Source organism: Carassius auratus, unplaced genomic scaffold, assembly GCF_003368295.1.
Source record: "Carassius auratus strain Wakin unplaced genomic scaffold, ASM336829v1 scaf_tig00216111, whole genome shotgun sequence".
NCBI classification, from domain to species: Eukaryota; Metazoa; Chordata; class Actinopteri; order Cypriniformes; family Cyprinidae; genus Carassius; species Carassius auratus.
Window position 1 is genome coordinate 484,535 of NW_020528413.1, and position 12,143 is coordinate 496,677.

At 35.8% G+C, this 12,143-nt stretch overlaps 1 protein-coding gene across 1 annotated transcript in view; it reads right to left on the minus strand.

The window, feature by feature from the left end:
• The window catches only part of LOC113097118 (complement C3-like), a 40,206-nt gene that overhangs the window by 25,947 nt on the left and 2,116 nt on the right, over positions 1–12,143 (minus strand). Inside the window, exons 3-12 of the mRNA XM_026262319.1 lie at positions 11,892–12,054; positions 11,732–11,805; positions 11,457–11,545; positions 10,108–10,190; positions 9,915–10,002; positions 9,621–9,726; positions 8,289–8,409; positions 8,085–8,200; positions 7,804–7,950; positions 7,457–7,660 (exon numbers count right to left, since the gene is read on the minus strand). Coding sequence (XP_026118104.1) covers positions 7,457–7,660; positions 7,804–7,950; positions 8,085–8,200; positions 8,289–8,409; positions 9,621–9,726; positions 9,915–10,002; positions 10,108–10,190; positions 11,457–11,545; positions 11,732–11,805; positions 11,892–12,054 — 1,191 coding nt within the window. The remainder of the gene's footprint in view (positions 1–7,456; positions 7,661–7,803; positions 7,951–8,084; positions 8,201–8,288; positions 8,410–9,620; positions 9,727–9,914; positions 10,003–10,107; positions 10,191–11,456; positions 11,546–11,731; positions 11,806–11,891; positions 12,055–12,143) is intronic.

Genomic DNA, 12,143 nt, shown 5'->3' on the forward strand with positions numbered 1-12,143 from the left:
ATTATGATGAATTTTGTTCCACCCGCTTAAATGATAAAAGTACTTGCGCTGTAAAAACTATTAATACTGTGTCTGTTCCCAGAATAGTGAGGTCAAAATATAAATATAATGTAGGATCTAGAAAAAATCTTATCGTGATTAAACTAGAAACATGTAAAGCAAATGAACAAATTGTAAATGAAATGATCACAGATAATAGTTTTGATGTACTCTGCTTGACTGAAACCTGGCTAAAACCAAATTATGATTTTGGTCTAAATGAGTCTACTCCACCAAACTACTGTTATAAGCATGAGCCCCGTCAGACTGGTCGTGGCGGAGGTATTGCAACAATATATAGTGATATTCTCAATGTTACTCAGAAAACAGGATACAGGTTTAACTCTTTTGAAATACTTCTGCTAAATGTTACACTGTCAGACATGCAAAAGAAAACTAATGTATCTCTTGATCTGGCTACTGTGTATAGACCACCAGGGCCGTATACAGAATTCCTAAAAGAATTTGCAGATTTCCTCTCAGACCTTCTAGTTACAGTTAATAAGGCGCTAATCATGGGAGATTTTAATATTCACGTTGAAAATACAAATGATACATTTGGACTTGCGTTTACTGACTTAATAAACTCCTTTGGAGTCAAGCAAAATGTCACCTGGCCCACTCATCATTTTAATCATACACTAGATTTAATTATATCGATCTGAATCGATCTTACTGCTATAGATATTGTACCTCAAAGTGATGATATTACAGAGCATTTCCTTGTATCGTGCATGCTGCGTATAACTGATATTAACTTTATGTCTCAGCGTTACCGTCTGGGCAGAACTATTGTTCCAGCCACCAAAGAAAGATTTGCAAATAACCTGCATGATCTGACTTAACTGCTATTTGTATCCAAAAATACACATGAATTAGACGAAATGACTGACAACATGGGCACTATTTTCTCTAATACATTAGAAACTGTTGCCCCCATCAAATTGAAAAAGGACAGAGAAAAACGTACTGTGCCATGGTATAACAGTAATACTCACTTTCTCAAGAAAGTAACTCGTAGTCTTGAACGCAAATGGAGAAAAACTAACTTGTAAGTTTTTAGAATTGCATGGAAAAACAGTATGTCCAGCTATAGACATGGTCTAAAAACTGCTAGGGCAGAGCATATACACAAACTCATTGAAAATAACCAAAACAATCCAAGGTTTTTATTTAGCACAGTGGCTAAATTAACAAATTACCAGACGCCACCTGATTCAAATATTCCACCAACGTTAAATAGTAATGTCTTTATGAATTTCTTCACTGATAAAATAGATAACATTAGAAATACAATAGCGAATGTAGATTCTACAGCGTCTAACACTTCAGTTTCATTCATCGCACCCAAAGATAAACTGCAGTGGTTTACAACTATAGGACAGGAAGAGCTAAATAAACTTATCAACTTATCTAAACCAACAACGTGTTTATTAGATCATGTACCCACTAAATTACTGAAAGAGTTGTTACCTGTAGCCGAAGAACCGCTTCTCAATATCATTAACTCGTCGTTATCTTTAGGTCACGTCCCAAAACCATTCAAGCTGGCGGTTGTCAAGCCTCTTATTAAAAAAACCAAAACTAGATCCTAGTGTACTGGCAAATTATAGGCCTATTTCAAATCTTCCATTTATGTCTAAAATTTTAGAAAAAGTTGTGTCTGCTCAATTGAGCACCTTACTGCATAAAAATGATCTGTATGAAGAATTTCAGTCAGGTTTCAGGCCCCACCATAGCACATAAACTGCACTTATTAAAATTACAAATGACCTGCTCCTTGCGTCAGATCAAGGCTGCATCTAATTTTCTAGTCTTACTTGATCTTAGTGCTGCGTTCGACACCATAGATCATGACATACTCATAGATAGATTACAAAACTATACAGGTATTCAAGGGCAGGCTCTAAGATGGTTTAGATCCTACCTGTCCGATCGCTACCATTTTGTTTACTTAAATGGGGTGTCATCTCATTTATCATCAGTAAAATATGGAGTGCCACAAGGATCCGTCCTAGGTCCCCTTCTATTTTCAATATACATGTTGCCCCTTGGTAATATTATTAGACCAACAAGACCAGATGAAACTTCTCAATTATCTAAGCTAACAGAGTGTGTTAAAAATGTAAAAGATTGGATGACAAATCATTTTCTCCAATTAAATTCGGATAAGACAGAGATATTAATTATTGGACCAAAAAACACTACACAGAATCTTGTAGATTACAATCTGCAACTAGACGGATGTACTGTTACTTCCTCTACAGTCAGAAATCTGGGTGTTATATTAGACAGCAATTTGTCTTTTGAAAATCATATTTCCAATGTTACAAAAACTGCATTCTTCCATCTTAGAAACATTGCCAAGCTATGAAACAAGTTATCTGTTTCTGATGCAGAAAAGCTAGTTCATGCATTTATGACCTCTAGACTGGACTATTATAGTGCACTTCTAGGTGGTTGTCCTGCTTCATCAATAAACAAGCTACATGTAGTCCAAAATGCAGCAGCTAGAGTACTTACAAGGTTAAGAAAATATGATCATATTACCCCAATTTTACAGTCTCTGCAATGGCTACCTATTAAGTTCCGTATCAGTTACAAATTATCATTACTTACCTATAAGGCCCTAAATGGTTTAGCTCCTGCGTACCTAACTAGCCTTCTACCACGCTACAACCCATCACGCACCCTAAGGTAACAAAACGCTGGACTTTTGGTAGTTCCTAGGATAGCAAAGTCCACTAAAGGAGGTAGAGCTTTCTCACATCTGGCTCCCAAACTCTGGAATAGCCTTACTGATAATGTTCGGGGTTCAGACACACTCTCTCTGTTTAAATCTAGATTAAAAACGCATCTCTTTCGCCAAGCATTCGAATAATGTATCTCTTAAATTGTGAGTGTAGTTGCATCTGATCAAATTTGCATTTTTATTCATTAGCTTGGGTTAAACAAATTTTAGTTTGTTGGATCAGCAGCTATGCTAATGATGTCTCTATTTTGTTTCTATGTTTTGCCACGGGCTAGGAATTACACAAGCTCCAGTCTGGATCCAGAACACCTGAGAAGAGATGATGCTGACCCTGAGAGGAACTCAAATGATGCTAACCCTGAATCAACAAACAGAACTAACAAATATTGCTACAAGTGTGACCGCATCATATAATAATTATTAATTAATAATATTAATAATGTTCATCGTCTGGCTGACTACATCTTGTATTATTTTTTCTAAAAATCCTGTCAAACGTGCACAAACTGACAGTCACCACCATAAGCTACTACTAAATATTGTAGAAACATAATTTTCTGTAAAGTTGCTTTTGTAACGATTTTTATTGTAAAAAGTGCTATACAAATAAACTTGAATTGAATTGCACTTTCATACACTGATAATGAGAGTAAATACTGAACTCGACTGTATTATATGTGTTTGCACAAGAGATATCTGTTAGTTTAATGTAGTTTTGTTGTTCACCATTGTGCTGGAGAGTAGAGCCTGTGCTTCAGTCAATGATGAGCCACAAATTCTGATCTTCTGCTGCTTTATATAAAGACAGTAAATGTGGTGTCACTGATACAGTGGTGATCTCTGTGTTAAGTACTTCAGCACGTACATGTGTGCTACAGCTGACAATGAAGTGCGGTGATTTGAGTAAAAGTCATGCATTTAGTTACTTTACTACTACACATTAAGTGTTTGCATTTTTATATTAAGAAATGTTCCTTCTCAGTGGACTCAAATGAAATAAGTTCATAGTACTAACATCGTTAGAATGCTAGCAGTGGGAGTGGAGTTAATTTCCATGGTAGAATTTACGGTAAAGTACTGTAAAAAAAATAAGAGTGGTAAATTAATGGTTGAAAGCTGTGAATTAACACCCCTGCTGTCAGTAAATTACTGTTATTTAACGGCACAATTTTTTACAGTGTACCTTCTCGAAAATGATTAATATTACCCAGAATGCACTGTTTTAAAGAAAAACAGTATGTTACTGTCAAAATGTGGCCGTTTTTTTTTTACAGCAATTTCTAACAGTGTAGGCAGAAACTGTTTTCACAAGACTCACACGTGCATGCGCTATACGTCCTACATCATCCACCGGAAAGTCAGTCTCTCAGAAACGCACACACGACAGTTTGCGGAAGCTACATAAAGCTATTTAGAAAAAATAAATAAAAATAATAAAAATAATTGTATATATATATATATATATATATATATATATATATATATATATATATATATATATATATATATATATATATATATGGAGCTGTGTGATGCACGTTTTAATAAATAATAATAATAATAATAATAATAATATATATATATATATAAATTCCATCTATAACACTTCACTGGCATATTAAAAGTGATATTGTCTACATATAATGTAATATTTTTGAGTTATAAGATTGTTTAATAGTACTGCTATGTCATAATTAGTCAACCCATGTGCATGTGCTTAAGTTGAGTAACAAACATGTCAACAGAGATCTCACAAAAGCTAAAGAGAATAAATATTGTATTCTTTATGAAGATTTTCAAGACATTGAAAGTTCCTAGAGACACAGCTCTCAGCCTTATTCTTAAAGAGCCAGTAAGATGAAATTTCTAAGCTTCCTATCACTGTTTATAAGTCCTGTACATTAGGTTTAAATCCATCCAAGGTTAAATAACATTGTCATTTTGTCAAAATATCATTTTAAAATTACCTCAATTCTCAGAGATCCCCAAACGGTTCGCGCGAAGCTGTTCAAAAGATTCAGTTTCCTTAAACCCCACCTTTCGGTAGCATACTGTGTTCTGATTGGTCAACTGACATAGTTTTGATTGGTTGTTCCGCACACAACTTCATGGTAAACAATGCGTTAGCATCTGTTTGGGGTGAATTATGTCTTATTCCTCTCACCGCGAAGCAAACAGTAAAATAAAAAACTTGAATAGTCTCGCTGCTTAACTTCTGTGTGGGTGTATTCAAGCCGCGCGCTTCAGTTTGAATCTGAATAGCGCGTTCAGCGCGGGGGCGGGGTCACATTAGATATAACGAAGGGAGACATGAAAAACAGACATCGCGTTGTTTTCATATGGATTACTTTATCACAGAATATCTGTTTTCGGCAGCACTTGTTTAGTTTTAAAGTAGACATGTCAAGCTTTCTATAGATATCTCTCTCATGTCTCTTCGTTGAGTATTCACGGAGTTACACTTCATTTTAGTGACGTGTTTGTACATGACGATCAGCGCAGACAGGCTGCAGACAGCACACATACTGATAAGATGCTTGGGAGAAAACAGACACATAACTTCATAATCATACTTCGCGTTGTGATTCGGAGATGCTCGTTGGTCTAAATAAAGTTGGTAATGAACCCTCTTTTATGGCCAAACGCTTTGAAAATCCCGCCTTGTACTCACCGAGATTAGAAAAGCAGTCATCAGTGAAATGTTCTGTTCTGGTATTGTGGTGAAAATGAATTTTAGCCATTGGTTCTTCTGATCTTCATTCTTTGGCAGTGAAAATAAAACAAACTTGCCTTTACAATTAAAAACACACTGTCTCCTCGACATGATGCTATCACACCAACCAGTGCGTCTGTGTGGGGGGTGGGGCAGGTCAGAGTTCCGTTTCTCTCAAGATGGTAGGCGGAGATTATTATGCAAAGTGTTCCTAGTGACGTACATAGAGATGGGCAAAAGATTTGAAACCTATAACGACTCGTTTCAGCGATTCAGAGTCGACTCCTTACTTTAGAAGCCAATAACTTTATAAATCGTGTACTTTTTGGTTTAATCACTTTGCACATTGTTTACACTGATGGACAGCTACATCATACACTGTAATACAGGTAATTTTTGATTTCCCATCTGTGTGGCTCTTTAAGGTTAAAATGAAATGTACAGCCAAAGACTTGCAAGATGACCCGATAAAAGGAGGAAAACCATTTCAAGGTCACATTGCAGTGTGTAAGAAAAACACTAGACAAGTATGGCCTTCATATTGAGACATCTTGCAGAATACCACTCTTGATCAAGAAGAACAAAAGGCCAACTTGAACTTGATAAAATTCATTTGTGTAGACCTGTGGAGCTCTGGAGGAATGTTTTATGGAGTGATGTGACCAAACAGGAACTTTTTTGGCCCATGGATCAGCGGTATGTCTGCTGCAAAAAAGGCATAGCTCATAAGCAGAAGAACACCATCTCCATCGTCAAATTTGGATGTGGATCAGTCCTGTTATGAAGTTGCTTTACTGTAGCAGGAAGTGGAAGTCATTACTGTATGAAGGACAAAGTGGAGACTTTGAAGTATCATGACATTTTCACAAGAATTTTGATGTCTTTGGTGCAAAGAGAATACAAATCTACTTCTGCTTGGTTCAGGGATCCGTCATAGAATGTTCTTAAGTGGCCTGTTCAGTCTCCAGGCTTAATTTTCATAGCAAATATCTGATTTGAAGAAAGCAGTGGCAATGTGAAAACCAAAGATTATCAGTTATATGGAAGCTTTTGCAGGTGAGGAATGGGCTAAGACTGTAGTAGGACATTTATAGACAGCATTTATTGATGATTTTAAAGAATAAAGGAGGTTGAATAATTTTGAACATGAATGTTTAGAGCCAATTTGAATTTTATCATGATTCATCAATGTTGCATTCTCAGAAACACTCAAAGGTGTATTAATACACTTTCTGTAATACTTTACTGATAAAGTACTGATTTTGAAATTAAAATTAAGCATTTATGTTGCAATTTATGTATCAAATTATGCAAAATATATTTAAATAAGTTAGGTACATTTAGCAAAGAAATTGAGTAAATTTAACATGACCAGTTAGAGTCTGATGAGTAATATCTATCTAGATACTTTGTTAAATATGCAATCCTCAAGTACAATTTTTCTCAGTTACAGTTTACATAATTGACTCAAACAAGGTAGTACTGAAAAAAAAGTTTAAAAAATGTAGTTAATTTGCATACAAGCAAGTCATCTTCTAAAGATAATGTCCACTCCATATAATTTTTACCCAAATGAACACAGAGACCTCAGTACTTAGTACACCATACACAATGACATGTGAAATATGCTTATAGTTTCAAACTTTAATTTCTACAAGCTTAAATTGATTAGTAATATAGAACTTTTTCTGCTTTTTTAAAAAATTCTTGTCTGAACTTAATGTGGAAATTATATTAGTATATATATATATATATATATATATATATATATATATATATATATATATATATATATATATATATATATATATTAGTATTTACTTCACCACAAAATATTTTTTATCAGTGCAGAATGCCTTGAGGGTAAGTAAAACATGAGCTAATTTTCATTTTTGGGTCAACTAACCCTTTAATAATGTCTCCTCTTGAATCATGGTGTGACTGTCACTTACCATGTAGGTGAAATCTTGATCTACCACTCTTGGACTCCTTCCTAAGTTCAGATTGACTTTCATTTGATCACCGATCTGAAGCTCTGCAGCATCAATGCCGATGTGCAGGTAGTTGTTGGAGCCATCTTTCTGCTTGTAAGCCTGAGCCGTCATCTTCTTCACTGCCTGCTGTTCGCCACTTAATTGTGGATCTTTGGTCTTTACCTGGAAAGAATAAACATATTGTTTTCTAATGTGATGTGAACAATATGTCTCACTGCTTGTTTATCATTTTTAACTGATCTAGTTTTTCAAGATCACCAGTGAAGCCGACTGAACATTAGAGAAGTGTAGATGACAGGGCTTACAGTAATCTCCAATGTAGAAGATCCTCCCGGAGTGTTGACAGTAACTTTTGCAATGCCGTTGTCTTTTGTTTGACCACTGACCCCTCCAGGATTGACCTCTACTTCCACATTTTTAGCAGGTGTTTGGTCAGGATTTGTTATGTAGACCTTTTTGCAAAACCCAGACCATAACATATGGAATGCAGTTAGTGTTTTTTTTTTTTTTTTTTTTTTTTTTTACTCCCAATAAGTTTCCAGTAAGTTATGTTTTTTTTTTTTTTTTCCTGGATAAGATTTCATACCGAGACATCGAAGGGCATTCCAGGTTTGAAGAAGTGTGGTGTTTTTTTGAAGTGGATGGTGTATGGTGATGTAACAATCTGAATGCCTTTCTTTTGTGCTTCCACCATTTCACTGCCTGAAACATGTGATGATATTCAGAAATGCAATCATGCAATAAATTGTTGTCCAGCAAGAAGAGTCACCCGACTTTGTGAAGTTCTTACCAGACTCGGTTAACACGCTCACTGCAATGTACAGTGACTGGTCGACAAGCTGCATGATGTTTGGGAAGGTCTGCAGGATGTGTTTTCTTTTTAGCTCTGCTGTTCCACTTCCTTCCCAGATCTGACATAAAATGAACACATAAAATTGTGGGTTTACAGTGGGCCAATGAGGGTCAAATTTCACAAATTTGTTCCAAAATGAGGCAAGTAGGGGTGACCCCGAATAGTCGACGAATCCATGGTTTGATTCGTGGAGCCTGATTAGACTACCACTCTAACAGTCGAATATTCGCAGGCTGTTATGATTATGCCATTTTGACTATATGGGTGAGCACAAATGTCTGATTCCACATAGAACTACCGGTTTTATCCCAATAAGTTAATATACAGCCTATTATGATAAAGCTGTAAGAATCTGAAAAGAAAGTAGATTCAAATTAATATTTTAAAGTGCATGAATAAATCCAACCACCCCTATAGATTTATGTTTCACTTTCCATAATCCGTGACCGACAGAGGACCATCTTGACCGCAGGGATTTAAAACTTTAACAAGATTCAAACTGACAGAGACAGACACTGGATTTTTTCGAACAGGTAGGGTAAAAGTGATTTCAAAACATTTCAGCCAGTGTATATATATCGTGGATATATTATATACCCTTAATATAAATTATTTAATTAAAATCTCTTCAGAGCACAGCGCAAAAGACTACAAAATTAGATTACATTCAGAGCCCTGCAGATATGTTAATGTTCATTCGGTCTAAATATTAACATTATGATGTATAAATAATGAAGCGTATTCTATATTAAATTATGAGTTGAATCCAATTGATTAAAAACTTGCTATCAAATGCGTCACTCTACTGGTCATCTTCAGCATGCGTAGCTGAAAACAGAAATGCAGAACATTAACTGCTAACGTTTTAGGCTAACATTATATTGAGAGCACTACTGTAACATTTTTTTTTTAAATAAAATTGTTAATTGTTATGATTCCTCCGACCTTAAGTGTTAGCTATCTGTTAATCAAAACATAAAACATTATTTACCCCATTTATATCTGCAAGCTGTTCATTGCACATTTTCCCTGTGCGTTAGCATCAGGTATTATGTTAGGCGTTAATGCATTTTGCTCCACCCCAAACATATGATTTGACTATCAGTCGAATATCGGCAAGATTCGACAATTCCGATTCGACAATGAAAATCCTTAGTCGGGAACACCCCTAGAGGCAAGTAATTGTAAAATCTGATATCGGTCTAGTGTTTTCAATGTACATATAGCTATGTGCATGTGTGTGTGTGTGTGTGTGTGTGTGTATAGTACCTGCACTCTCTGTAAGGAGCCTGGTATACTTATCTTCCCTTTATCTTCAGTCACCACACCAAAAACAACAAATCCATGACCCCTGACTTTCTGCCCAAACAGATACCTTCAGGATAAACACACTTACATATAAAAGGGGGTTGTTTTACACTACCTTTGAGAAATTTTTCTGAAAGTATATTATAGACTTTTCATTAGATCAAATGATATCAACTTGTGAAAAATGGGCATCCGATGACCTTTTAAAGCTATTAGAAACATGAATATAGCCATAACACAACAAAAGTACTGTACTTGGCTTTAATATCAACTGAAAGACTATCATCGTTCACGTAGAAGAAGGCTTTCTGTGGACTCAAAGTGACCTCGAAGCTGGGCAGGACTGCAGAAGGAACAGGAAGAAGCTGAGTTGATATTAGCATATTGTAGATGTTAAGGGTTTATCTTTGTGTAATGTTGTTTCGTAACAGCTCACAGAGACACCTACCGTATTCTTTCACCTCAAACTCACTGGAGAAGTTCTTCTGTGGACTGTTCTGGTGCCATGCCACAAGTTTCCACAAGCCTGGGCTATTTAGACACCAGATTAAAATATCATTATCTGTCATTTCACATTGTTATTGAAAGAGCTTTGTGTTCAATCTTAGTTTGAACTGAACCTTAATTTTTGTAATTTCTTTTACGCCTGTTTCACATATAATCCGTCTGCAGTGCGTATGCAGTCTGTGTGCGTTAGGTATGTGGTGCTGAAGCAGCACGGACTCATTGTGCTTTCACACAGGACGCGTTTGCAGTCCGCTACTGATCAGCGGCTGTTTAAGCCACAAAACACAGGCTTTGTCCATTATTTTAAAATCAAATCATGTAAAAAATAAAATAAAATCAAAAAGCTTTTTCAGCATTGTGATACTCTTTCATCACAGTACAGTAACAATCTTTCATAGACACATTTAAATTCAAATATAAACATCGTATCACATTTGACTGCTATGTTTTTATAATAAGTTGCTGAAACAAGCTGCAACCCATTTAAACACAACATTAGCCTACTTTTTTTGTTAGGATATCACAAACATTCAAAATTAAAACTCACCACTGACAGAAACAGTCGACTCTCGTGCCTTTTGCATTTAAATCTTTATTACACGCAATCCAAAGGGTCTTAAATAACTTCGTTTTTTTCTGCCTCTATAAAAGTGCATATATAATGTTGCCTTGTTTCTCTAAAGTTGCTCCTTTTCTTGTTTTAAATCTAGCAAAAACCCATGTGTTGTGTGTGAAACACAGTAGGCTTTGATTAGTATACATTTATTGTGAAATGACTGCATTTCACATGACATGTTCATTTTTACCGCGAACAATGCGCTGTCACTTTAATTCAGCACATGCAGCACAGCAAAAATAGACTCGGTACGTAAACGATTGCCGCACTGCTGCAGACGCACTGCTCCTGGAACGCACTGACGGACCGCAACTGCGTGCAGTGTGAACGCTGTAGTCCGTTAACATGGGTGAGTAAAAAAATACGCAACGCATACGCACCGCAGACGGAGTATGTGTGAAACGGGCGTATATTAGTTTAATAGCAAAGAAATTATACATTAAATACACATTTTATTTATTTTTTTATTGTAAAACAACAAACATTTGACATAATGAAAGATAACAAGTTCTCTCCACATATATGATATTATTTTATTTTATATTATATTAAATAGCTTTTCATACTTTATTTCATGTTAACTCAAGTTAACTAAAGTATATGTTAGTTTTAATAATACTTTTCATTAAAAAGTAATACATTTTAAATAAAACCACACAGGCACTCGTCCTCACCTAGCTGGATCCGTCAGGCTGAAGGTTCCTGAAACTATTCCTCCACCGGGATAAACAGATTTGCTCTCAAGGCTGATGCCATCAGGTGTCTACCAACATTGAGGATGTTCAAACATTTATAAATATGCACTAAAATGTGAACACAAACAGCTAAACACATAAAAAAAAAGTGCAATACTGTGGAGTACAAAAGTCTCTAGAAAGAGACAAAAATCTAGCATCTTGCAGTGTCATGTTTTTCACCTTGTTGTACTTTATTACACAGACATATTTACCAGGATCTCCACTCTGACTCTATTTTCCACAGGCCGTGTCATGCCTGGACTCAGTGAAAACACCCGGTAATAAACTACAGGGAGAAGACAAGTATTAGGAGACCATCTTGGTGCGAGAACAATGATGGAAACAAATGCAGAGCAGCAAATACTAGCACACCTGTGCTGTCTGGAGTGTAGATGGTCTTGTCGGTCTGTAAAACTATGTTTCCAGACTGAAAGATCACCAAGACCTTTTTCTCAAGCAGCTTCTGTGGAAACTGGGCTTGCAAAATGGCATATTGCTGTACTTCTTTCTCAAAGGAAAACACATTTCCAGGTATCTACAGACACGTCATACACAGACAACTGAAATAAAAACATGCTGAAACACAACAAGCTTACTTTCATTGTGCTAATTATCACTGTAAAT